Source organism: Chrysemys picta, chromosome 5, assembly GCF_011386835.1.
Source record: "Chrysemys picta bellii isolate R12L10 chromosome 5, ASM1138683v2, whole genome shotgun sequence".
Classification (NCBI taxonomy): Eukaryota; Metazoa; Chordata; order Testudines; family Emydidae; genus Chrysemys; species Chrysemys picta.
In genome coordinates, this window is record NC_088795.1 from 82,325,243 (window position 1) to 82,352,544 (window position 27,302).

Consider the following 27,302-nt stretch of genomic DNA (forward strand, 5'->3'; position numbering starts at 1 on the left):
TATCGCTCCAACACTGGTCATGCCATATAACCATTTATTAATGTCGTAAGTAGAAACTAAATGAAGTTAAAATCTCACCTTTTCCAAGATAACATGCAGATCTTCTGCACCAGTGTAATGTGGGTCTAGAATCAGAAATTTAATGTGTCCTGTAATCTCATTCCATGCCACTCCTAGTATTGTGTGAGCCAGAACGCCTCCACCTGGATTGGAGAAAATATATGCCCTTTCTAAGATTTTGTACAGTTTGACAGACTTATTTTTTTTTTCACCCATACATTTGTCAATACTTTCTATTAGCTGCCAGATCTATGAGTGAAGTTTCATTCTCTAGGCTATAAAAAATAGTAGGGTAACTGCATCGTGTAAGATCCTTCATGGAATAGGATAGCCAAAATAAGGACAAAGTTGTAAAACCAGAGTAGTTATTACCACAAAGAAATAATTTTACTTAACCATTTGATCTCTGTCTCTCTCCCAATTCAGCAGTGAGAATTATGATTCCACACCACCAGCTGAAATCATGAACATTTTGAATACACCAGTTATGCCCAGTCTATATAGAAATGGTCAGTTCTAGAAGACCTCAGTCTAAGAAACTTCCCAAAAATAAAAAGACTAAATCAAAAAAATATAATAATTGGTAATTTGTGAGCAATAAATCAAAAGAGGAGAAAAAGAAGGGATACGGTATGTATAACCAGAGCACAACGGTGTTTAGTTACTAGATACCAAAGTTAACATACACAAGTCTAAAATGTTAAAACTATGAGGATTAGGTGTAAAAGCCCATAAAGGTAAATACCACTTGTCTGTTTCTCACCTCTCCAACACAGTTAGGCTACAAGCTGGGTGACTAGACTGAGTTAAGTAGGGACTAGAAGAAACTAAATAATATGTAAGTATTTCCTTTCTCCTACACGACCCTGGTCATTCTGGACATTAAGAATTTCAAAAGCAGTATTCAAAATCAAATACATTAGAGTGAGTACTGAGAACCACTTGCCATGGTAACCCTTGAAAAATCTTCCTGATTGCAGCATACCTCCTCCAAAGATGGTATCTGTAAATGCCTCAAGATTTCCCTATAATAGCAAGAAAGGATTTTTAAGTTGCCTTGTATAATCTCAATGGGGAGGCACCTCCCTATCTGGCCAAAGCTACATGATCCAGCACACTGCCAGAATGGTCCAAGACACCTGGTGGAGGGGCACCCTTTTAGCTTGGTAGCTTTCCTTAATTACTTCTCTCAACAATCATGCCACAGAAGCTTTGGAAGCCATGAGCATCTTTTCTTAGTATCTCCATACAGGATGAAAATCACTAGACAGATGTAGTTTAGAGGAGGTAATAAGTTTCAGAACCCATCTACCCATCACTGTTTCCATAGGTTCTCTGAGGACTTGGGAAGGAGCTGAATTTCTGAGTCAGGATGTCTGCTGTTTCCCACTCACTAGCTCAATGAAGATTAGGTGCAGGAAGAATGGTTTCTGGCTTTTCTTACTCCAACTTGCAACAATGGGAGGGGACCTCTTGCTGAGTTGGCCCTCAGCTCTACATGCAACTGGTTGCCTTGAGAGGACCTGAGAGTCCACTTCCATAGAATACTGCTCTGATGGTTCAGTGTGGTGGGACCAAAGAAACTCCACAAAAGGGAGTATAAAGGAGGAGAAGCCCCACAAGAAAGGGTGGGGATATCAGTATGGGGGAGGGGAAATGATAGAACTTTCAAATTTTATTTAGGGTCCTTGAAAGCCTGCAGTTAAGGCAGATGGGGCCTTTGGTGCTTCCACTAACAAGGCCAAGCACAGTGCACATCCAGATGGAAATTCCTGGGGATTTCTGGAATTTAGCACAATAAAACTAATGCCCCAAAGGAGAATTAAAAATGATGGTGGGGGTTTTACAAGCAGAAATGAGGTTCCCTCAAAAGGGCTTACGCCAGGACAGGTAAAGCCACACTAGAATCAAAAGAAAATGTAGGCAGATGGGATATTAGTTTTCACAAGACGAATTGATATGGGTTGGGAGGTGCAGATTACAATGGGCCACATGCATTAAACCTATCTGAGATTCCTGAGGCTGGGGCCCTTGTGAAAAGCTCTCATACTGAAGCTTCTGAAGAAAAACACAGAGACCCAAGACTGAAGATTGTAAATTTATAGAGCAATTTCTACTTGCTGCTGATTAGTGGGTAGCACTTATGGATAGCTTTAGATGGAGTAGGGAAAGAAAGATTAAAATACCAAAGGAACTTCTTACTGACAAAGCACTACCATATTCTGTCAGGTCAGAAAAGGTGAGAAGAAGGTAAATGCCAAAAATCAAAGCAAAAAGAATAGTTAAAAAGCATATAAAGAAGTTTCTGCCTGCTAAGAAACGGGCAACTTTATCTGTCAGCCAGAACTGACCCTCTTCTAGGGAGTTGAGGCAATATATTTTGTTATAATTTTCTCTACCTCTATCTTATGGCAGGGTGGTCAATATTATCCAGAGTTCAGACAGATCTGGATGATATTATAAATCCTTGTCCATAAATATGTTAGGATGGGGAATATGATTACAATGAAAATAACAACAGAGGGTCCTGTGGCACCTTTGAGACTAACAGAAGTATTGGGAGCATAAGCTTTCGTGGGTAAGAACCTCAAAATAAGATATTTATATTAAGGCTGATTTAAAAAAATGTTTTTCTGTACTTTTTCAAAGCACCATTCCCCTTCAGGACAGTATCAGTAAAAATTCAAATGTTCTTAAAATCCAAATGTCCATACCCCGGTTACCAACATTTAAAATTATTAAAATATTTCATCTGGTTTTAGGAAAGAAATTTTTGCTAAGGAGTGAAAGCCAATAAAATGCTGCTCTTTAATGCTCAAGGGAGTTACTGCTGAGCAATACAAAATAATTCTCTAATAGTGTTGCTAGTGCGGGGAGCAGACTATTTTGTAAAATCAGTGTAGCTGGCCCATCAACCCTGGAATGAAAAGTTCAAAACCTATGTTAGTCTCTTGAATTTAGAGAACATCATTCAGACTGACCTCAGCAAGCCTGCTCTACACTAAGTTTGGGGACCTAGATCACCATGAAAAGACACCAGCCAAATCAGCTTTTTATGGTCCTTCATCTTAGAGCAGATAAAAGACAATACTAGGGTGCGTAGCTGAACTTCGTTAATCTTGCAATCTCCCTTACTGCAGAGCATGTGAGGGAGATTCCCACACCTGAGACATTCTTTTTAGGTGACAAATTGAGGAACAGTCCCAGATTGAGGTGTCGATAGAGGTTTCAGAACAAATTGATAAATTAAATAGTAATAAGTCACCAGGACCAGATGGTATTCACCCAAGAGTTCTGAAAAACTCAAATATGAAATAGCAAAACTACTAACTGTAGCACGTAACCCATTACATAAATCAGCTTCTTTACCAGATGACTGGAAGATAGCTAATGTGATGCCAACTTTTAAAAAAGGCTCCAGAGGCAATCCTGGCAATTACAGGCTGGTAAGCCTAACTTCAGTATCAGGCAAACTGATTGAAACTATAGTAAAGAAAAGAATTCTCAGACACATAGATGAACATGATTTGTTAGATAAGAGTCAACAGGGCTTTTGTAAAGGGAAATCATGCCTCACCAATCTATTAGAATTCTTGGAAGATGTCAGCAAGCATGTTGTCAAGGGTGATCCATTGAATGTACTGTACTTGGACTTTCAAAAAGCCTTTGTCAAAATCCTTCACCAAAGGCTCTTAAGCAAAGTAAGGAGTCATGGGATAAGAGGGAAGGTCCTCTAATGTATCAATAACTGGTTAAAAGACAGGAAACAAAAAAGGTAGGAATAATTGGTCAGTTTTCAGAATAGAGAGCGGTAAATAGTGGGGTCCTCCAGGGATCTGTACTGGGCCCAGTGCTATTCAACATATTCATAAATTATCTGGAAAAAGGGGTAAACACTGAGGTGGCAAAGTCTGCAGATGATACAAAATAAATCAAGACTATTAAGGCCACAGCTGGCTGTGAAGAGTTACAAAAGGATCTCACAAAACTGGATGAGAGGGCAACAAAATCACAGATGAAATTCAATGTTGAGAAATGAGAACTAATGCATATTGGAAAACATAATCCCAACTATACATTCAAAATGATGGGGTCTAAATTAGCGGTTACCACTTAAAAAGAGATCTTGGCGTCATTGTGGATACAGTAGTTCTCTGAAAACATCTGCTCAATGTGCAGTGGCAGTCAAAAAAGCTAACAATGTTAGGAACTAATAGGAAAGTGATAGAGAAGAAGACAGTAAATATAATGCCACTATATAAATCCAGGGTATAACCACACTTTGAATATTGGTCTCCCCATCTCAGAAAAGATATATTAGAAATGGAAAAGGTACAGAGATGGGCAACAAAAATGATTAAGGGTATGGAACAGCTTCCGAATAAGGAGAGATTAAAAAGACTGGGACTTTTCAGCTTGGAAAAGAGATGACTAAGAGGGGGTATGATAGAGGTCTATAAAATCATGAATAGTGTGGAGAAAGTACAGTAGAACCTCAGAGTTATGAACACCAGAGTTACGAACTGATTGGTCAGTCACACACACACCATTTGGAACCAGAAGCATGCAATCAGGCAGCAGCAAAGACAAAAATAAATAAATAAAGCAAATACAGTACAGTACTGTGTTAAACGTAAACTACTAAAAAAATAAAGGAAAATTAATAAGTTATTTAAAAAATTGACAAAGAAAGGAAACTGTCTTTGTGCTGGTTTCATTTAAATTAAGATGGTTAAAAGCACATTTTTCTTCTGCATAGTAAAATTTCAAAGCAGTATAAGTCAATGTTCAGTTGTAAACTTTTGAAAAAACTACTACAACATTTTATTCAGTTATGAACATTTCAGAGTGACGAACATCCTCCATTCCCAAGGTGTTCGTAACTCTGAGGGTCTACTGTAAATAAGTGTTATTTATCCCTTCACATAACACAAGAATCAGGGGTCATCTGATGAAATTAATAAACATCAGGTTTAAAACAAACAAAAGGAAGTACTTCTTTACACAATGTAATCAACCTTTGGAACTTATTGCCAGGGGATGTTGTGAAGGCCAAAAGTATAACTGGGTTAAAAAAAGAATTAGATAAGTTCACGGAGGATAGGTCCGTCAATGGCTAGGTATGCTATCCCATGACTGCCAAATGCTGAATCATGCAATAACTGCCCTGTTCTATTCATTCCCTTTGAAGCATCTGGCATTGATCACTGTTGGAAGACAGGATACTGGGCTAGATGGACCAATGGACCCAGTATGGCCATTTTTATGTTCGGGTTGTTCTGGATACCTAGAAGTTCATCTGTATACACTCACTAAAGTAGTGTATATGAAAATAAACCTTGACAGAAGTGACCAACAAACATTCTTTGGCATTTTTCAATAGTGAAAGGCTTACCAATCATAACTGGAGTTCCTTCAGTCTTGAAATGATTAGCAAGTTCTCTTCCCTGAGAAGCTAGCTCAGAACCCTGGCTGTATAAGAAACACAGCATTAGATTATCCTCTTTATTAGGTTTAATTTCCTAGTTATCTCTTTCACTATTTAGCCACATAAATTTGTAATTCCTATGCTATACAATGAGAATTAAAAAAAATATATTTTATTACATCCTCCCCTTCCCTCCCCCCACCCCCCCCAATAGCACTGTAGCAGGACCAGGAGTTTTAGAATATAGAAAAACCACACTGGAGTAAAACTTTACATTTCTGCTCACACAAGCTGGTGCAACTACCCAATATAATTTATAGAGAAGAGTATGATCAATTCTATCCAATTCAGACAGTGTCACTGAAAGATGCCTATTGGGAGCTGTGCTTCACAGTGAAAAGAAAGATACCATGACAACAGCTTCATGGTGGCTTCAAACTGGAGGTTTAAGGGAAAAGGTTTAAGAACTTCAACTAAACAGCTCCAGGGTTCTCTCAACCAGAGAGAAATCTACATTCTTATTTAATGGCAAAAAACGTTGTTAACAAGGAGTTAAAGTTGCCTGGTGGCTCTTGCCTGCTCCGGGGGGGGGGGGGGGGGGCAGAGTTAAGGCTTGGGCATTTACCATAACTCTGCATTCCCTGGTTTTTAGAAGTTTGAGTTTTGCTAAACTTGACGTTCTGGAAGAGCACAAGCTATCACTGGGCAAGCATAACTCTGTGTCAATGAAGTATTTGTCATTTAATCTCCTAAGTTTTTTAATTGAAAGAGAAATGTTTGTTGGTAGGAGTTAATGTTCATTTAGGCAATGATAGTTTTCACCTATGTTTGCAGTTGATGTGCTACTATGGCTAGTAATAATCAATATACCTAGCTTTTATACAGTGCTTTTCATCAGTAGATCACAAAGAACTTTACATCATTATCCCCATTTTTGAGATGGTAAACTGAGGCACAGAGTGGGGAACTGACTTGCCCAAAGTCAACCAATCCCATGGTCTTTGGGCCCCACAGATCCTGGCAAATGCATACAGATAGAGAGAGGCTCACACTCTGCCAAAAGAGGCAGCCCCAGATCCGGGCATACACATGGGAGGGAATGTGGAGCTGGCAGGATCCTCTGCAAGTCCCCCATCTCCCTTCCCAGTCTCCCACTCCTTCCCTCATGCTCTATTGCTCCCCTCACCTGACCTCCAAACCCTCTCCTACCCGCACATCCTCAAGTACTCCCATCCCCATAATTGCCCCCTCCTTGCTGAACCCCAAACTCCTCTCCCCTGATTCTCACCTACTCTTCCACCCCAATCACCCTCCCTTACCAGTGAGCATTTGCATGTGTATTTATTTTCTTTTCAAAAATAGTTTCAGTTACTTTCTGAATATTCTGCAGTACGCAGATTATACTTCCCAAAACAAAAAACCTTTACCAGAGTCAGACTGGAGCAACATGCCTCCTTTTTATTTCAGATTTCTGCTTAGAGTAGACTTAAACTCACAGAGCCTTGGCAGTGCTCAGGTTCGGTGCCTGCAATATTCCTCCTCGAGCCACTCAGGCCTTACGAGGCATAGCTGACTTTCAACTCCCTTAGCTTATATCTCTATACACGTGCAGTGGAATCCATTTGGTCAGGGCCGGCCTTAGCAAGATCGGGGCCCGATTCCTGGCCCCCCGGCCCCCAGGAATCGGGCCCCGCTTGGGCTGGGGTTGCGGGGTTTGGGTCCGGGCTGGAGCCGCCGGGGCCGGGCCGGAGTTGCTCGGCCCGGGGCTGAGCCGGCGCGCTCGGCTGGGGACGCGGCCGGTGCCCCGGGGCCCGAGCCAGAGCCGCCGGGGCCGGAGGGGCTCGGGCCAGCGCCCCAGGGCCCGAGCCGGGCCGGGGGTGCTCGGCCGGAGCCGGGCCGGGGGTGCTCGGCCGGCACCGCTCGGCTGGGGCTGGGGCCAGAGCCCCGAGGCCTGAGCCAGAGCCGCCGGGGCCTGAGGTGTTCGGGCCGGGGCCGGGCCGGCGCCCCGGGGCCCGAGCCGGGGGTGCTCGGCTGGGGCTGGAGCCGTGGGGCCGTGCTGGGGGTGCTCGGCTGGAACTGGGGCCGCTGCCCCGGGGCCCGAGCCGGGCCAGAGCCAGAGCCGCTTGGCCGGGGCCGGGGGTGCTCGGCCGGCGCCAGGGCCGGGCCGGAGCCGTGGCCGGCGCACTCGGCCGGGGCCGGTGCCCGTGCCGGGCTGGAGCCAGAGCCGCCGGGGCCCGGGCCGGGGCCGGGGCCGGACTGGGCCGCGCCGCGCCTCCCAGGAGCCCTCCTCGCGCCCCCCCCCCAGCTTACCTGTTGCTGCCGCCGCCTGCCCCTGCTTCTTTTCAGACTTCCCGTGAACATCTGAATCGCGGGAAGCAGGGGAGGGGGAGGAACAGGGGGCGGAGCATTCAGGGGAGGGTAGGAGGGGGAAGTGAGCTGGGGGCGGAGTGGACAGCTGCGGGGCCCTCTTAGGCGCGGGGCCCAATTCAGCCGAATCGGCCTAAAGCTGGCCCTGCATTTGGTGCATGAGCACTTATACCCTGGGCACTGAACTCAGGCTACCAACTCCATTTGCACATGCCATTGACCAATTTGCAGTCATTACAAACTGTTGACTAACATACACTGGCTACCAAACATATTCATTGTGCTGATTATAACCACCTGCAATACATATATTTTAAACATTTAAGTATACATATTACATATTACTATAGCAACTATATAGCCTAGATTGTTGTAATCCTGTAATTGTTAAAGCCTGCACCCTTGTTATAATCCTGAACACTTATGCTAAGTATCCCATAACAGCTTGCATTAGCTGACATAAGCCTTGGATTGAATAGATAGGAAAACTCTAAAGTATCAGGAGGGATAATTATTTCTTTATAACAACAGGAAAAGAGCTGCCCACACAAGTCCATTAAGTGCCTTCCTCCCCCTTAGTACCTGGAATGCACTCAAAACAAAGATAAGAGTGCATCATAACCTGGAACACATTGGGCACACCATGGTACCAGAACAAACAAGACAAAAAGCTGACTAAATGACGTATATGATATTATTTTCTGGTAAACATGTAGGGTATAAAAGGATGGCTTTAGTGGCATAACTTTGGAGAACACCCTCTTAGCGTAAGGTGAATGTAACATTGCTGCATGGGACTGCTCTTCAGAGACTGGTATCGTATAGACCCTTTTTCCTGTACCATATTAATAAACCTGACTGACACTGGTTATTTGATCTCTTGAGTATCTCATAACGAACCAGAGTACTGTCAAGCAATTGACTATATAATTTATCAACAAAACTTAGACCCAGTCCTGCAAAGACCTCTGCACAGACAGATCCCCTGTGCCTGTGCCTTACTTCAGTGGGGCTGGGTGCAGGGGCCACCTGCAGAAGGTTCTTGCAGGATTGGGGTTAATATCCTATTACTAATAGTCTCTTAAGTGATCCATTCTTCACCACAACACTTTCCCCCAATAAAGAATTAATCACTGAGACACAAAACTAACAAATATTAATTCTTACCTGACAAACAGTATTTTTGAAGTTATTCCTAATAACTGGTTCAATACAAGTTGTACCTCAACAGAGCCAATCCACTGCTGCGACCCAACAAATGCAGCTGGTTTGTCTCCAACATCAACAAGTGCCTTTGTAACACACATCCCATAAAGAAAAAAAGAAACAGTATGTAATGGACATTTTTACAGTTTCTACCTATAATATCCACTTAATTCACATATACTGTAATATTTCTGGAACGTAACTTGTCAAAAGCAGGCAAATATTTACTGAATGCAGGTATGATTGAATATTTAATGAAACAAAAGATCCTGTTTAAAATGGTAACGTTTTTTCTGTCTATGTTAGAAACATTTTCTTTTTTCAAATACCAGCTGGGAAATAAATGTCACTAAATGTAGCTTGAAGAAAAAAATGGTCAAGAAGAAATATTACTATTTTCTTACATTTTGCAAAATTAGAATAGCACTACAGGCAAATATTTCACACAAATACTAGTTATATATTGGGTCTAACTTCTTGTTTACATTTAACACACTTTTCCTGGAATTCCCTTCAACACGCTTATATCTGTTAGGAGAGTATTTATAATATATTAGAAATTCTGTGCATATAGCCAATTACAGTTTGATTAAAAAATCTTAACTGTATATTTAATCTACAACTCGTGATTTTTTATTTTACATTCGCTGTAACTTTATTCAAATTCTATTTCTTACATAAAATACTGAAAATTATATACATATCTTGATTCTTCTCAAGTGGGTTAACAGTCAACATTTTAGCTACCTTCTACTTTTTATAATCTGATAAAGATTCAGATAGAAAGCCCAGTATAAGTGCTAAGTATTATTGTAGTCTAAACACTTTCAAAATCACTATTCTGCTAAAATTGTTAAATAAACAAATTAACCCAAAACACTATTTTCACAAGACACTAAAGATAAAAGTTTCTGCTGGATGTACAGAATGCGCTAATCAAACATGCATTGTTTCTCCAATGGTACTAACATACCTGAACATATAAGACACACATGCATACCTATCACAAAGAAGAGAATGTTCATTACAGGAACATTCCAAAGAGAAAAAATACCCTTACGCTCATGCACACATGACGTCTGCCAAATAAGAAAGGACTAAATCAGTCCTTATTAATCTGGGGCCTGATCCAAATCCCCTGAAGTCAGAAGGGAATCTTTTAATTGACTTTAATGGAATTGGATTGGGCCCTTAAATCTCTCCCTTTTGGTAAACACTGTGAGTGTGTATTTTGGCTATGTTATGATTGAGATTCCAAGAGAATACCAACCAAAAGAACTTATTATAAAAATCTTATTTCCTGGAACTCTTTTGAAGAAAGGGAAAACTATTTTAATGCCAGTCATTTAATGTACATAACTGGAAACAGAATCCATTACAACAAAATGTTCTAAAAGTGATACTCTGAAGTCTTACAGATAAATGTGAATAGTAACTATGAATGGATCAGAAAATAGAAACATAAATTAGATTTTTTTTTAAAAGAGTTTATTCCATAAAGCATGTTAAAAACAATGGAATAGTACTTTTAATAATCAGTTCTATAGCATTAATTGATTTTTCTAGAGAAAGACAGTAAATACACATGAAATGCAACCTGTTTCTTTGTCCTGTACCTGTTGAATCTCCTTGTGTGTAGGTATAGATTTCTCTGTGTAACCCTGATGTTTGAACCATGAACAGATAGTCTGCAGAGACCGGTAGGCACATCCCCAGCCATTATCATCTATCCGATCCTGCATATAATGATGATAACTATATACACCATGTACCAAATAGACCTGAACAGAAAAAGAAAAGACAAAAAACAAACAAACACCTCTATCTCAGGAGCTGTTGTCTCAGAAGCTGAATATTCATTATTTAATTTTGACACTTGCGGTATGTTAGTTTTCAAATAGTTGATTATGATTCATGAGAGAAATAGCTGTGTGACTTCTTGCTTCCCCATGCCCAAGACATAACTTGGTTTGGTTTGTTTGTTTTTTTTAAAGAACAAGGGAGAAATCCTTAAAATGCATTTTTACAATTCAGTCATCACTGGACTTGTAAGCAATTTTCTGTAAATTCAGGAACACAGTCAGAATGTTTTACTTGGCATATTGATGACTCACGTTAGGGGATGAATTCAAACTTAGCAAATCCTAGAGGCCAGTGAAGTGGTGGTACAGACATTTCGGATCATGCTCTAGCTAGAGTATGGATGCCAAATGCAGCGTTGATTGAATCATTGTGAATTAAATTAACAGGTCACAGTAACATCTAGTTATTAAGCCAATTAGATCACTTGCTCGAATGTTTAGCCCCATGCAGAGGAATGGCTATCAGACCACATTAGTAAAGATGTTTGTCCGATCTGGTTACAAAACATGCTATAAGTAAATACATAGTCAGATGTACATATATATGTAAAATAGAGCTGACAGAAATTGGAATAGATGAAAGATCTGCAAAAAATATAAGAACGGCCATACTGGGTCAGACCAAAGGTCCATCTAGCCCAGTATCCTGTCTTCCCGCAGTGGCGAATGACAGGTGCTTCAGAGGGAATGAACAGAATAGGTAATCATCAAGTGATCCATCCCCTGTCGGCCATTCCCAGCATCTGGCAAACAGAGGTTAGGAACACTATCCCTGCCCATCTTGGCTAATTGCCACTGATGGACCTATCCTCCATGAATTTATCTAGTTCTTTTTTGAATCCTATTATAGCCTTGGCGTTCACAACATCCTCTGGCAAAGAGTTCCACAGGTTGACTCTGTGTTGTGTGAAGAAATACTTCCTTTTGTTTGTTTTAAACCTGCTGCTATTAATTTCATTTGGTGACTCCTAGTTGCTGTGTTATGAGGAGGAGTAAATAACACTTCCTTATTTACTTTCTCCACACCAGTCATGATTTTATAGACTTCTATCATATCCCCCCCTTAGTAGTTTCTTTTCTAAGCTAAAAAGTCCCAGTCTTATTAATTTCTCCTCGTATGGAAGCTGTTCCATACCCCTAAACTTTGTTGCCCTTTTCTGAACCTTTTCCAATTCCAATATATCTTTTTTGAGATAGGGTGACCACATCTGCATGCAGTATTCAAGATATGGGCGCACCATCGATTTACACAGAAGCAATATGATATTTTATGGCTTATTATCGATCCCTCACTTAATGATTCCCAACATTCTGTTACGTTTTTTGACTGCCGCTGCACATTGAGTGGATGTTTTCAGAGAACTATCCACAATGACTCCAAGATCTCTTTCTTGAGTGATGATAGCTAATTTAGACCCCGCCATTTTTTTATGTTTAGTTGAGATTATGTTTTCCAATGTGCATTACTTTGAATTTATCAACACTGACTTTCACCTGCCATTTTGTTGCCCAGTCACCGAGTTTTGTGAGCTCCCTTTGTAACTCTTCACAGTCTGCTTTGGACTTAACTATCTTGAATAGTTTTGTATCATCTGCAAATTTTGCCACCTCACTCTTTACCCCTTTTTCCAGATCATTTATAAATATGTTGAATATCACTGGTCCCAGTACAGATCCCTGGATGACCCCACTATTTACCTCTCTCCATTCTGAAAACTGACCATTTATTCTTACCCTTTGTTTCCTATCTTTTAACCAGTTATCGATCCATGATAGGACCTTCCCTCTTATCCCATGACAACTTACTTTGCTTAAGAGCCTTTGGTGAAGGACCTTGTCAAAGGCTTTCTGAAAATCTAAGTACACTATATCCACTGGATCACCCTTATTCACATGCTTGTTGACCCCCTCAAAGAATTCTAGTAGATTGGTGAGGCATGATTTCCCTTTACAAAAACCCCATGTTGACTCTTCCCCAACAAATCATGTTAATCTATGGGTCTGATAATTCAGTTCTTTACTATAGTTTCAACCAGTTTGCCTGGTTGGGGCAAATTTGACCTGACAGAGTTATTCTGTATCAATACTGGACTACTGTACACCGCACAGATTTTAAAACTCTATAGTATATCCCCAAGGAAGTTGCAAGGGGGCATGCCTTTTTTTTCCTGACCCCTCCTGGTAGCTGCTATTCTTGCTGCTTTTAATCCTTTGTCTTCTCCCTAGTATTACAGTACTGCTCACAGCAGTTTCTACAGGCAAAGCAGCATAGTATAGCAGCAGGAGCAGCAGAGAAGCAGGAGGGAGCAACAGACACGGCTGCAGAGATACAGAGTTTTAGAAAACTCTTATTCTAATACCAAGATCTGTACTATCAATAATACATTATAGTAATTTTATTTATCCCTATTCCAAGGCCTCTCGAGCACCTTAATGAAAAGGTAAATGCAATACTTAGTCCCTTTCTTTTAATGTTGTCTCTTCCCCTTCACTGCCTGAGATCTCATACAATTATTTTTTGCAATATCTATTTAGACTGTAAAGTCTCTGAGGCCAGGACCTGGTCTTATGTCTGTAAAGTGCCATCCACACACCAAAATTAATAATAAAAGCAATAATAGAATTAAAAACAGAGTACTGTACCTTAACATTTTGCCAGAGCAGATCTAAAGACACTAATAAACCCCACATCATTCTCTACTACCAGACATTAAACAAAAATATACAATGGAAATAAAAGACAGTTTTGAGCCTTTCCCTGAAGGATTTTAATGACACATTTAAGTAAAGATAAGGGGTGAAACAAGGAAGAGAATTAAAGAGCCACAGTCCTCCAGTCCCCCCCACAAACTCCTCTCAAGATTATAATTCATGAAGATTACCAGTGCCATTCTTGAGACTCTCACCTGTCATCACAGGACACTCAGCAATATAATCCCTCAGTTAAGATTGTTGCTATAAGGTCTTAGCGGATAGAGCAGATTATGAAGCATGAGAATAGAACTGCAGTTCTCAACTTTTTCCATATTTGGGATCTTCTTTTCTACACCAGGATCACCCTAGGACCTCCACTTCCCTCCAACTGGGATCCATCTCCATTTAACAGTATGAGAAAAGATGAGATTTGTGACCCCATCCTGAGAATCCATGACTAAGGCCAAAGGTTTTCCAGCTTTTTCATTCTACAGACCACTTTGTCTGAGACAGACTGTTTCACAAACTCTCTTCAATGCTTGGTTCTCAAAGTGTTTCATTTTGTAGACCCTAGTTTGAGAATGTTGGCAGAGACTCTTGAAGATCAAATCCTTTGACTGTTGTGGTTCAGCTGTAGCTGTCAAAATGGCTTGTAAGGGTACACTCACATTGAAGTGTTTGTCTATAGCTTTAGTTCACTGCAGTTAAGTCCACATTTTCCAAATATTTTAAAAATAAAATGAATTTCTCCTTACTATGACTGAAAACAAACTGAGCTTCCAGGTTCCAACTTGTGAAACTTGTCAACCTATCTAGAGATGACAGCATCTCTAGAAAGGGTGGGCAAAGAATGAGAGCCTGGATTAATTTCCCTACCTTATTCAGTTTTAGTTTTCAGTATGTGTCTCACGTACACTCAGAAATTTTAGTCAAGTAAAAAGACTACCATGGTGACTACATGAAATGGAAATGTAGCATTGGCTATGACACCAGATTTATGATTATCAACAAGATTTATGTAAAATAAGAAGCATTTTCCTATAAATGCCACAGGTGAAACTTACCATACCAGCCTCTATGCCAGGTGGATTGAGATAGGTGTGTGGATTTCTGAGATATCCATCTTTATACGGTTCATCTGGAAAGCGATAAGCATTCGCTCTTCTTAAATATGGTCTATCGGAGGGCAGATGGAACAGTTCATGTAATTCCTACATGGCAAGTCAGAATCAAAATGAAGGGATAACGAACAAGAGAATAATTCAAGTTTCTTTAAAAAAATTACTCCAAATGGTAGTTAAGTTTTCATAACCAATATTGTTTTTAATATAGCAGGTTAGAAACTGTCACATACTAAAACCTCTAGAATAATCAATATTGAATGTATGTGTTTAACACTAACACGCCAGTACTGCAAAGACTCATTGAAGTGAATGGGACTCAGCATCAGTGAACTGTACTCAGCAAGAAACAAGACTCTTTGCAGGACTGGGGCCTCAATTACAAATAGATGTATGGCAAAAAGTTCAATCAAAAAGAGATTAATTTTATGAAAATAATATACAATGTTAAATAGTACTGAGAATAAAGAAATATGAAACAATTTGTCTATCTGACTATGTTATAAATTAAAGAAAATTCCCCACTCTCTCACTTTGAGTGCCTGCAAGGATTCTCAAAATTAATATGTACCACTCCAGGCTTGTATTAAATGAGCTCACATTTTGAGCAAATTCTATTTAAAAAAAAAAAAAATCTTAAACACCATCTGGCAACTGAGTGAAAACACAATTAAACAGAGAAAACTGAACAATCCTTATACAAGCACATGTTCATGGAGATCCTCACTATTTTAATTAATGAATTCCTGTATAAATCTATCAAGGCTGAATTCCCCACTCTGTCACTTTGACTGCAGAAGGTATGGGCCTGCAAGGATTCTCAAAATTAATACGTGCCACTCCAGGCTTTTATTAAACTTCCAAGGTTACAGCTTTTCTCTGACCTTGGCTTGGTAAATGCTGCCACCATCCAAAGGGGAAAAAAAAAAAAAAAACCCTTGGACCCAGAAAGGAACACTTGGGAATTCCTCCCTGTGGGGTACCCTCAGGCCCTTTCACCTCCCACCTCCACCCGGGGGAAGAGCTCAGAAAGAAAACAAAGGAAATTAGGTTTCAGAGTAGCAGCCGTGTTAGTCTGTATCCGCAAAAAGAACAGGAGTACTTGTGGCACCTTAGAGACTAACAAATTTTAGTCTAAAAGGAAATTAGCTGTGCTACCAGCTAATCAAACATGCACAAACCTCTGAGGACACCAAAAATCCAATCCTGTTCTTAAAAAAGGAACTTAGGCTTTTGCTAGATTTTAAAAGAGCAATTCCAAAAATTAAGCACCCAAAATAGCTTTCTTGAGGGGGGTTCAGCTTAAAGGTTACAAGCAAACAAAAGCATCAGGGGTTAGCACAGAGGAGATCCACAAGCCAAAATAAAAAATAAACCTGATTGTGTCTGTCTAAACATTCCCTATCCAAATAATTTCTTCTAGGTATGGAAGAATTTTCATACCTGATTCAAACCTTACACAGCATTCCTGCTATAGCATTGCTGCCCCATGTTCCTCCAGCACAGAGAACAATCAGAGCCGGCTTTAGGCTGATTCGCCCGATTCCCCGGAATCGGGCCCTGCGCCTAAGAGGGCCACGCGCCTTAGGCGCCTTTTAAATTTTTTTAAATTTTAAATTTAAATCTTCAGAGGCCCCGCTCCCCTGGCCAGAGCGCCGTCCGGAGCGCCGCAAGCCCCACGGCCCCGCTCTCCCTGCTGGAGCTCCGGCTGGAGCACGACAGCCCTGCGGCCCTGCAACCCTGGCCGGAGTGCTGCAGCCCCGCAACCCCGGCCGCCCCACAACCCTGCAACCCTGGCCGGAGTGCTGCGGCCCCATGACCCCGGCTGGAGCACGGCAAGCCTCGCGGCCCCGCTCTCCCGGCTGGAGCTCTGGCCAGAACGTGGCAGCCCCATGTTCCCGTGACCCCGGCCAGAGCACAGCTGCCCCGTGACCCTGCTCCCCCGGCTGGCAATCCGAAGTGCCGCCGAAGACTGGAAGCGCCGCTCGGTGAGTACAAGCCCCAGGAATCAGGCCCCGCACTTGCTAAAGCCGGCCCTGAGAACAATAGACAAAGGAAAAGTTTCTTTCACAATTTTAAAAAGTTCTACCTTCCCATTGGCTCTTTTGGTCAGGTGCCCACTCCTTTTCTTTTACCTTTGGGCTTGTTAACCCTTTACAGGTAAAGCAAGCAGAGAACAGACACCAAGAGGGATTTTACAGCTACCTGGCTGGCTGGGTGTCCATAAGGGAGCTCCCCCACCGCTTCAGTTATCACAAATCCACATAGGTTCTCTTATACAAATAACCATAAACTTCTGTTTATGAAGAAAAGTGCCCGATGAACACATTAAAAATGTGTTTCAATAAACCAAATATATATATATGTTTCGGTCATAATTACAAATCATGATCTGTCAATATTTGGTCTACTGCAGCCAACTTTACCTTTCTGTAAGTCTCTAGATGATTCTCTAAAATGCCTGTAGGATATGAAATTGTTACAAGGTGCTTTTTTCCTGGTAGCATGAAGTGAAATTGTTCAGGTACCACAATAGATGTTCCCTTCATATATTTCAAAATGCATCTTTCCATATCAGTTAGTTGCTTATGAATTGCATTCACCAGGAGATTTCGTACACTATGAGATATAAGGGAAAATATTTACGAACTAGAACACCAGCAATGCTGGCTCATTCTCAAAGCTATACCCACCTCCACAACCAGTTTAATGCATCTGCTGCTCTTATCCCTCCTTCAGCCCATACCAGCAGATGTGAGCAGAGCCTTGTCAGGTGTTGCTCACAACTCCTATGTACAAAGATGCTACACTCCAATGACTCAACCCTAGAAAGTATTGCATATTTTGGCCTCAATTCAGCAAATCACCCAAGCTGAACTGGAAGTACTCATGTGCATAAAGTTAGGCATGTGCCTAAGTGCTTTTCTGGATTGCAACCATTGTATTCAGCACCTTACAGGATGAAGCTCCAAGGAAAGAGTGCTGTGGATACCACTTCTGTATTGTTTTCCACCTCAGCCTGTCCAGGTGCATGTGTGACTTCCTAAGCGCAGTACTGAGACAACAAGCATTTATCAAACATTCCCCTCTCTCTCACACACGTATCTGTGTGTATTTACTGTAATTAAAAGAATCTGGCATAGTATCTTTTGAATATTTTCCTAGCAATCTGCATTTTTTTTGAGTGACAAAGAATTGGCATAATTATCAGACATTATGTTAAACACCAATTAGCTCCAAAAACCCTAATGAACAATAAATCACATAATATTAGGTGATAATAAAACCCTATATGTGAAATTAAATGTAAATATACCACTACCACTTCAACACAGAAATTGGATACTGTTATATTAATCCATTATAAATAAGGCTGCAATTCTGTCATGGAGGTCGTGGAAGTCATGGATTCCATGACTTTCTGTGACCTCCATGACTTCTGCAGCTGGAGCAGCCGGTGTGGCTGACCCTGGGGCCAGCTGCTCAGGCGCCCTGTGGCCAGCCACATTGGCCACTGCTGGAGCAGCCGCAGAGTCAGCCACACCAGTTTCTGCTCAGGCGGCCCTGGGCAGTTGGCCCCAAGGATCGCCCAAGCAGCAGTGCTGGGTGCTACCCCAGGGCCAGCTGCAATGGGGCTAGCCACTTGGGTGGTCCCCAGGGCCGGCCGCACTGGCTGCTGCTTGTGTGGCCCTGGGCAGCTGGCCCTGGGGACTGCCTGAGCAGTGGCCTGTGTGGCTGGCCCCAAGGACTGCCCGAGCATTGGTCCTGGGGGCGACCCCAGGGACCACCCAAGAAGCAGCGGTCCCAGGGGCGGCCGGAGCAGCTTCCCCGGAGGCCCTCAGGAGAGTGGTCCCCGGGGGCCTTGGAGTAGTGGGCCACTTGGGGCAGTCAGCCCCCACTGCTGGAGCAGGGGGCCCCCAGAGCAGTGGGACCCCAGGAGCAGAGATTTAGTTATCATGGGTATTTATAGTAAAGTCATGGACAGGTCACGGGCCGTGAATTATTGTTTATTGCCTGTGACCTGTCCACCATGACTTTTACTAAAAATACCCGTGACTAAATCTTAGCCTTAATCATAAACTTTGAATTCATTATAGATAATGGGATTGTCACAAGATCACACTCATTAAATCAAGGAATATCTATTGTGAGGGCTTTCAAACACTCTGAAAAGATTTCAATTTTATTCCATATCGCACCTATATTGAAAATTGCTAAATTATAAGCTGATGTAGCTTTAGTATCCACAATTTTATTTAGAAAGCAAAGACAAAGAACAAACTAAAGCAAACTCAAAAATACAACTCAAAGATATATTATACTTACTTCCTCCATGGCTCTTCTGGAGAAACAGATACAACAACATCAATTGGTAAGGTCATGTTAACGTAGTGGTGTCTCTTGTTTTCCCTTTCAATGACTGGGGCTACAGCTGCCAAAGGAGATGTCATTTCCAACATAAGGTCTACATTTACTATCTGCTTCTGAAAAGAATAAAGACAGTTACATGCACCAATAATACATGTCCAACAATACATGCACCAAGAAGGGATGGAAGAAAAAAGTAGATTCATAAGACCCATGAAGGTGAAGGGGCTCCAGAGACAGCAAAAGTTAAGAACCCCAAAACAAAACAGGCCCACAATTAGATGTAATAAGAGACAGATGAAAGGAAGATGCATTTTTGAACAATGTCAGGGGCCAGAAACAAATAACTAGCTAAGATATCTAACAGTATTAAAGACTATAGGCCTGCTTCTGCATGCTCATCTGTGCAGGTGGATCTTTGCATTCATGTAGAGCACAATTGACTTCAATGGCGTTCTCTGTGGATGGAAAGGTTTGCCTGTGTGGATCAGCTTGTGAGAAAAGAGCATTTGCTTGTTATAAGCTGTTAATATGAATGGAATATATACCGTATCTTGGAACTTTTTATCCTTCTTTTTTGTAAGTTTTCTTTTGGTCTCATCTTCTTGGTCAAATCTGCAATATTAGCAGAGAGAAATTAATAATATGAAATTAATCTATTACAAAAAGTATGATGTACCCATTGGTTTCAAATATACTCACTGAATAAATCGTATTATCTCCTTACAAACAGAATTATCAGTCAGTTCTGATGGAACTGTGTTCATACTACTGTTAGGCCATACATACACTGAACTATGGCAAATTCTTAATACCAGCACATTTGAAGACAGTTTGGTCGACAGATCACTGAAAACGTATTTTACTGCCTTTTTCGCCGAAGTCTCTAAAACAGAATGAGGATATAATTAGTGTTGTTCAAATAATTCCCTAACTTTTATTACAGCTACCAGATGTACATTTAAAGTTAAAATGTTTAATTTTGTCCTTGAAAAAAAAAAAAAAGGAAGTGTTGCTACAGACAAACGGCTATGTGAAAATAGTGATCAAAAATCCTGTCCCACTGCAGTCAATGGCAAAACTCCACTGAAATCAATGGGGCCAGGATTTCATCTGGCTTCTTTTTACTTAACAGATCTACTCCAACTGTATACAAAAATCATATCTGCTTACTCTAGTGCACGGGTGGCCAAACTTACTGAGCCGCATACGACAATCTTCAGAAGTTTAAGAGCCAGGATGTGCCTGTCCAAGCTCAGGGCTTCAGCATTACAGGAAGGGAGGTCTTGGGGATTCAGCCCTGAGTCCAGGCAGGCACGCTGCATAGGACTGAAGCCCTGAGACTCCCCTTCCCGCTTGGCAGAAGCCAGAGGTGACGCATGGGAGGGCACATGGGGTTATGTCCCACTCTCCATTTTTGCCAGGGTTTGCAGGCCCCGCTTGGTCACATGGTGCCACAGAGCCCCCTCCCTGCACGGCAGCTGCTGGAGCCCTGCGGCTTGTGGGGAGAGGCAGTGGCAAACAGCTGGGAGCTGCAGAAAGAGCCACTATTTTTTGCTGCTGCCTCTCCCTGCGGAGCTAAAGCAGCAGCCCCTCCCTGCAGCTCCCAACTGCTTGCTGCTGCCTCTCCATGAGGAGCTAACACCTGTGAGCTGCAGGGAGGGGGTGCTGAGGTAAGAGGGGTAGTGTGCTTGGTGGGTGTGACTCCCTCCCCCCCACTCAGTAGGTACCAGAAGCTTCTACCCCAACACAGGGCAGAAGCCCTGAGCTCTCCCACAGAGTCTGGAAAGCACAGAATGGGAGGGCAGAAAGTGTGGAGGGATCCATGAGCTGCACTTTATAAAAGAGCCACTTGTTGCTCAGGAGCCACAGTTTGGCCACCCCTGCTCTAGTGCTTGAACAAAATTGTAATATTGCCTTTTACTTCTGTTACCCTTTCAGAGCCAACACGGCTAGAGAAGACTGTGCTGGATTATATTCTGGTTCACACATCAAAAACAGCATTGTTAATAGGGCTGTCAAGTGATTAAAAGAAATAATCACAATTAATCGTGCAATTAAAAAATTAGAGATTAATAGCGCGATTAATCGCATTGTTAAATAATAAAAAATACAATTTATTCAAATATTTTGTGATATTTTCTACATTTTCAAATATATTGATTTCAATTACAACACAGAATACAAAGTGTACAGTGCTCACTTTATATTTATTTTTTATTACAAATATTTTCACTGTAAAAAACAAAAGAAATAGAATTTTTCAATTAACCTAATACAAGTACTGTAATGCAATCGCTTAATCATGAAATCTGGACTTACAAATGTAGAATTATGTTAAAAAACAAACAAACAAACAAAAAAACCCACACATATTCAAAAATAAAACAATGTAAAACTTTAGAGCCTACAAGTCCACTCAGTCCTACTTCTTGTTCAGCCAATCGCTCAGACAAACAAGTTTGGTTACAATTTGCAGGAGATAGCGCTGCCTGCTTCTTGTTTACAATGTCACCTGAAAGTGAGAACAAGTGTTCTCATGGCACTGTTGTAGCCGGCGTTGCAAGATATTTATATGTCAGATGCGCTAAAGATTCGTATGTCCCTTCATGCTTCAACCACCATTCCAGGGAACATCTGTCCATGCTGATGACTGGTTCTGCTCGATAACAATCCAAAGCAGTGCGGACCGATGCATGTTCATTTTCATTATCTGCGTCAGATGCCACCAGCAGAAGGTTGATTTTCTTTTTTGGTGGTTCGGATACTGTATTTTCCTCATTGGAGTGTTGCTCTTTTAAGACTTCTGAAAGCATGCACCACACCTTGTCCCTCTCAGATTTTGGAAGGCACTTCAGATTCTTAAACCTTGGATCAAGTGCTGTAGCTAACTTTAGAAATCTCACATTGGTACTTTCTTTGCGTTTTGTGAAATCTGCAGTGAAAGTGTTCTCAAAATGAACAACACGTGCTGGGTCATCATCCGAGACTGCTATAACATGAAATATATGACAGAATGAGGGTAAAACAGCAGGGGACATACAATTCTCACCCAAGGCGTTCAGTCACAAATTTAATTAACGCATTTTTTTTTAACAAGAGTCATCAGCATGGAAGCATGTCTGCTGGCCGAAGCATGAAGGGGCATACAAATGTTTAGCATATCTGGCATGTTAAAAACTTGCAATGCCCAGCTACAAAAGTGCCATGCAAATGCCTGTTCTCACTTTCTGGTGAAATTGTAAATAAAAAGAGGGCAGCATTATCTCTTGTAAATGTAAACAAACTTGTTTCTCTTAGCGATTGGCTGAACAAGAAGTAGGTCTAGGTGGACTTGTAGGCTCTGAAGTTTTACATTGTTTTGTTTTTGAGTGTAGTTATGTAAAAAAAAAATCTACATTTGTAAGTTGCACTTTCACGACAAAGAGACTGCATTACAGTACTTGAATGAGGTGAACTGAAAAATACTATTTATTTTATCATTTTTAGTGCAAATATTTGTAATAAAAATAATATACACTTTGATTTCAATTACAACACAGACTACAATATATATGAAAATGTAGAAAAACATCCAAAATATTTAATAAATTTCAATTGGTATTCTATTAACAGTGCGATTAAAACTGCGATTAATTTTTTTAATCGCGATTAATTTTTTTGAGTTAATCATATGAGTTAACTGTGACTAATTGACAGTCCTAATTGTTAACTAAGGCTCCATCCTGCAAACACTTGAACACATGCTTAGGTGAGTAAATCCTGCAAAAACTCAAGTACGTATATAACTCACGGACTTTGGTGGGACTACTCACAAGTGTAAAGTTACACACATGCTTCAGTCTTTACAGAATCATGGCCTCCCTTCCAACTGCAGAGCCACATTCCAGCTTTATTTACACCTGTGGAACCTCACTGTCTTTAGTAGCATTGTACAGGTAGTAGGTGAAGACAAAATTTCTCCTGTGGAACCTCTACTGCTGGTGATGATGAATGAACCAGAAAGAATATAGCTTGACTTTCAGATCTCTATTTTGAGTCTGAAGTAATGGCAATTACAAAAAAATTTTTTTACTTGTATGCTGAGTAAATATATATTGCAATTCTTACATATTTGATTAGTCCTGTTAAGTCACCCAGTATTCAGAATGCAGCAAGTTATGCAAAGGCAATCATAGCTATGAATTTTCCTTTTTTTAAACTTGATTAAGTTACTGTAGACCCATATAATGAATTTTGCATACAAAGTCTGGGACTGATATTGGTAGTAATTAAAGTATACAAAAATACACCACAACCTGTGTAAACAAAAATATAACGGAACCTTCTTCAGTGAAGGCCCTCACTCTCTCCACGTGACCACTTTTCTATATATAAGGAGGTTCTCTATTAGAAGAATATTAAGTTGCAAACTACATGACATTGAGATAATTTAGGGCTTTTGTTCTGCTTCACTGACAGTGAAATTCACCCTTTTCTAAGCAAAGTCCAAGTAATGAGTCTTTGTGTGAAGAATTAAAAAAGGGATGGTGAGGCTAGAATCCAGAGACAGAATACTGTGCTTCATCGGAATGTGTTCACTACCTCTATTCCAGATCACAAGCTCGAATAGGAGCTGAAGCCTCCAGGCAGGCCACTGAGTACGTATTAGAGCTGCTTCTGTGGTCCCTAACAATGGTCTCCACTTGTGAGTTTATTTAGGATCAGTGCAGAATCCTGTGTAACTAAATATTTGGGTGCAGAAGCCTCTGAATGGCTGCTGCACATACCCTCTTTCTGCATGGCCTACGATGGAGCTTATGTAGCATAGATTACCTTAACCATGCTCCTCAGACTTAGGTAAATTTTGTACTATTCATGGAATTTTGCAGTACCTGAATTCATTGTAAGTAAGTGTCACTCTAAAACAATTTTTGATTTTCAGGTTTCACAAAGATTTAGGGAAGGGTGGGGCAAGTCAAAAATGGTCCCTATATACATCCCATAAGTGGTATATATTTGGAAATTAACCCCCCCCCCTAAAATTACTGATTTTGGTATTGCTTTAAGCTATAAAAAAAAAAAAAAGTGTGTAGTGGAAGGGAGGAGGTTGTCAGGAAATGAAACATGAGAGGGAGGTCAAAAAATGAAATCAACTTCATGCACTGATCCTTTACTGTTTGGAGAGAAATCCTAAATATTTGGTGAGCAGGTGACAAAATTATTATATCCACTGTGGTTAGTCTTCTATTCAGACTTTACACTCTTATGAGGTGATTTTATGATATTCTTATAGACACACCATCAGTAGTATCCAGCTGAAATGCAAGATCCAGGCCTCCTCTTATTCTAAAGAGTATGTCCATAGTTTCCAGAATTACCTATGGAGAAAAAAGAAGTTGAGTTATAAAGTTAATAGAAATGAGTGGCAAAGACAGTTACTTCAGTAATGTTTCCCAAAAGTTGCAATGAGAACATGGCTCATTAAAACAGGATTACTTTTAATCACACAGGTATTAACCGCATACTTTTTAAATCCAGGAAGTGTTTTTAGAGTAGAACTCCAGCTGCTTTAAATTCGTAATTGTTTGGTTTTAGATTCCATTTTGTGTTTCCCATCTTTGCTTCTACTTCCCAGCTGAAGGCAGGACTGGAACTGCTCTGCTGATTAATTTGGCAGATTAGATGGGGAGTGCCTCCCATCTGCAATGCTGGGACACTGTGGCAGGTAACAGGAAATTTCCCCTCTATCTTCTTCAACTGTTCATTTTGGTAGGAAAGCAACAGTCTCAGCAACAATAAGGAAGAACTCAAAACCTCTGGACTCATGAGGGCTCAGTGAACATACAGAAGGGGATTTGCCAGTTAGCTGCTCCTAAAGAGCTGCAAAGAGTAGCCAAAGTAAGACTATTAGCAAACATAGAACTATCATCACATTTCTCTTTGGTGACAAAGTGTGGGAGACTTCCGGGTTCAAAGCTAGCCCTGTATTTTGATTGATTTATTTCAATTCCATGTATAACACATATTTGACTTCCATTAAAAACATTCTAAATAGAAACATGAGAAGAAACTATAGAAAGATAATGTACACCTGGGAAATTTATCTGAAGTGTCACCACCACTTGCACTTTAAACAGTATCAACGTGTAGTTAAGCTTTAAAGTTGGGGTGGGGAACCTTTTTCTATCAGGGGCCATTGACCCACAGAAAAAATCATTTGCAGGCCACACACAGCCCCATGGGGGCACACAGAGGCTTGGGGCTACCCCTAGGCGCCAGGCTGTGGCCAGAAATGTGGGGTTCAGGGTGCAGGAGGGGTCTCTGGGCTGGGGGGTAAGGGCTCCAGCTGGGGGGTGGGTGGTTTGGGGTGTAGGAGGGGGCTCCAGGCTGGGGCCAAGGGGTTTGGAGTGCAGGAGCGGGCTCAGGGCAGGGGTGTGCAAGGAGGTTTGGGGTGCAGGCTCCAGGAGGGAGTTTGGGTGTGGAACAGGGATCAGGGCTGGGGCAGGGGGTTTGGGTTGCAGGCTCTGGCTGGGCGGTGTTTACCTCAGGCAGCTGGCAGTGCAGCAGGGCAAAGGCACGCTCCCTGTCTGCCCTGGCTCTGGGCTGCTCCTGGAAGCGGCCACCATGTCCGGACCCTAGGCAGAGGAGCCAAGGGGCTCAGCATGGTGCATGCTGCCCATGCCTGCAGCTCCCATTGGCTGCGGTTCCTGGCCAATGGGAGCTGCAGATCCTGCACTGGTGGCAGGGGCAGCACGCAGAGCTTCCCTGATTGCCCCTGCTCCTAAGGGCTGCAGGGACATGCCTGTCGCTTCTGGGAGCTGGAACTGACCCTAGCTTCCCACCGCAGCGGGGCGAGCTGGTGCTTGCGGCTCCAGCCCTCCAGGGGGACTCCAAGGCTCGAGGCTTTTGGCATCAAGACTTGCCACGGGCAGGATGAAATGAAGCAGTGGACTGCAGGTTCCCCACTCCTGCTTTAAAGCTTCCAGTCTTTCCATGAAGCAGTGGACCTGCCCAATAAAATAAACTTCTTGATAAAGTTACATCTACACTACATGTTCATTATATTGGTGGTCATTTAAAAAAAAAAAAATCCTTTAAAAAAAAAAAAAAAACCACACCAAAATTTGACCTTTAAGTAGCACAATTTATTTCAACAGTGCAGTCAGCAACACACACTCACATTTATATGCTACCAGGTGTGCAAAGCACTTTCAAACATGTCATATGACAAAATCTCTGTCTTGAGCTTACAGCATAAGGTCTTGCTCCTGTAAAGCATCACATAGGTTTCTGAATTCAAAGGGGCTGCATGTGGGGGGGCCAGGCGTCTGATCACGTGGCGCTCCATGCAGGACTGATGCATAAATTAGATGGTTACAACATAACAAGGAGGCTCATAACTGGAGGCTGGGAGGGGCACCAGGGAACGTGATTTACCCAGGCCCAGGCTCACCCGCAGGCAAAACACAGAGGATGCACCAGGCAGGGACACAAGGGCGGGCAGGAGCCTGGCGCTGAACCAAGGCGGGAGCGGAGATGCAAGACGAGATGCAGGGGAGGGCAGGGGCTGCGAGGGTGGGAGCCCGCGCGGAGGTAGCTACAGGCCGGCAATGCAGTGGCACCAGGGTCACTCCAAGCTGGGGCGACCAGACAGCAAATGTGAAAAATCGGGATGGGGGTGGGGGGTAACAGAAGCCTATATAAGAAAAAGACCCACAAATTAGAACTGTCTCTATAAAATTGGGACATCTGGTCACCCTACTCCAAGCTGCAGCCCCTCGAGAACAGGCCGCGATTGTTAGCCCCGAGGTGACAAGAATTCGACGGCGTGCACCACTTCGGGGAGAAACTCCCAGCATGCAACGGACCGGCTGCCCCCTTCCCGCACAGCAGAAGCGCCCTGGCCCGCTGTTTTACCCACCCCAGCGGCGCGGACTCACCACGTCTGTCAGCACCGTATTCATAGTCAGCACACGCCTCTCCCCCACCCCGACGGGGGGTTGGAACAGGCCGGTTCCCTTGCACGCGCCGCAAGGTCTGACGTGTCACTCCAAGCAAGACAAAGGCGGCAGGCCGAGAACACCAGGCCAGATCATGTGAACGAAGGCGTTGACAGGACGGGACTACAATTCCCAAGATGCAGCGCAGGTGCGCAGCGCGCGCAGCCTCTGGACTACACCAACAGGGCTTCACAGATGGGGTGGACAATACTGA

The 27,302-nt window shown here is 42.2% G+C and overlaps 1 protein-coding gene across 9 annotated transcripts in view; it reads right to left on the bottom strand.

The window, feature by feature from the left end:
* The window catches only part of UFSP2 (UFM1 specific peptidase 2), a 34,628-nt gene extending 7,413 nt beyond the window's left edge, over nucleotides 1-27,215 (bottom strand). For 2 of the 9 annotated variants that reach the window (XM_065597939.1, XM_042842024.2), the window contains exons 1-11: nucleotides 27,029-27,202; nucleotides 24,388-24,466; nucleotides 19,809-19,992; nucleotides 19,655-19,721; nucleotides 19,065-19,219; nucleotides 17,165-17,357; nucleotides 14,682-14,828; nucleotides 10,678-10,842; nucleotides 9,023-9,147; nucleotides 5,456-5,532; nucleotides 79-203 (exon numbers count right to left, since the gene is read on the bottom strand). In XM_065597939.1, the coding sequence (XP_065454011.1) occupies nucleotides 79-203; nucleotides 5,456-5,532; nucleotides 9,023-9,147; nucleotides 10,678-10,842; nucleotides 14,682-14,828; nucleotides 17,165-17,357; nucleotides 19,065-19,219; nucleotides 19,655-19,721; nucleotides 19,809-19,992; nucleotides 24,388-24,466; nucleotides 27,029-27,052 (1,341 nt within the window). In that variant the 5' untranslated portion in view covers nucleotides 27,053-27,202. Of the gene's footprint in view, nucleotides 1-77; nucleotides 204-1,006; nucleotides 1,086-3,637; nucleotides 3,809-5,455; nucleotides 5,533-9,022; nucleotides 9,148-10,677; nucleotides 10,843-14,681; nucleotides 14,829-17,164; nucleotides 17,358-19,064; nucleotides 19,223-19,654; nucleotides 19,722-19,808; nucleotides 19,993-24,387; nucleotides 24,467-27,009 lie in introns of those variants that run through there. The other 7 variants (XM_065597938.1, XM_008168408.4, XR_010601847.1 and 4 more) reach the window with 6 other exon arrangements.
* Nucleotides 27,216-27,302: the final 87 nt, after the last annotated feature.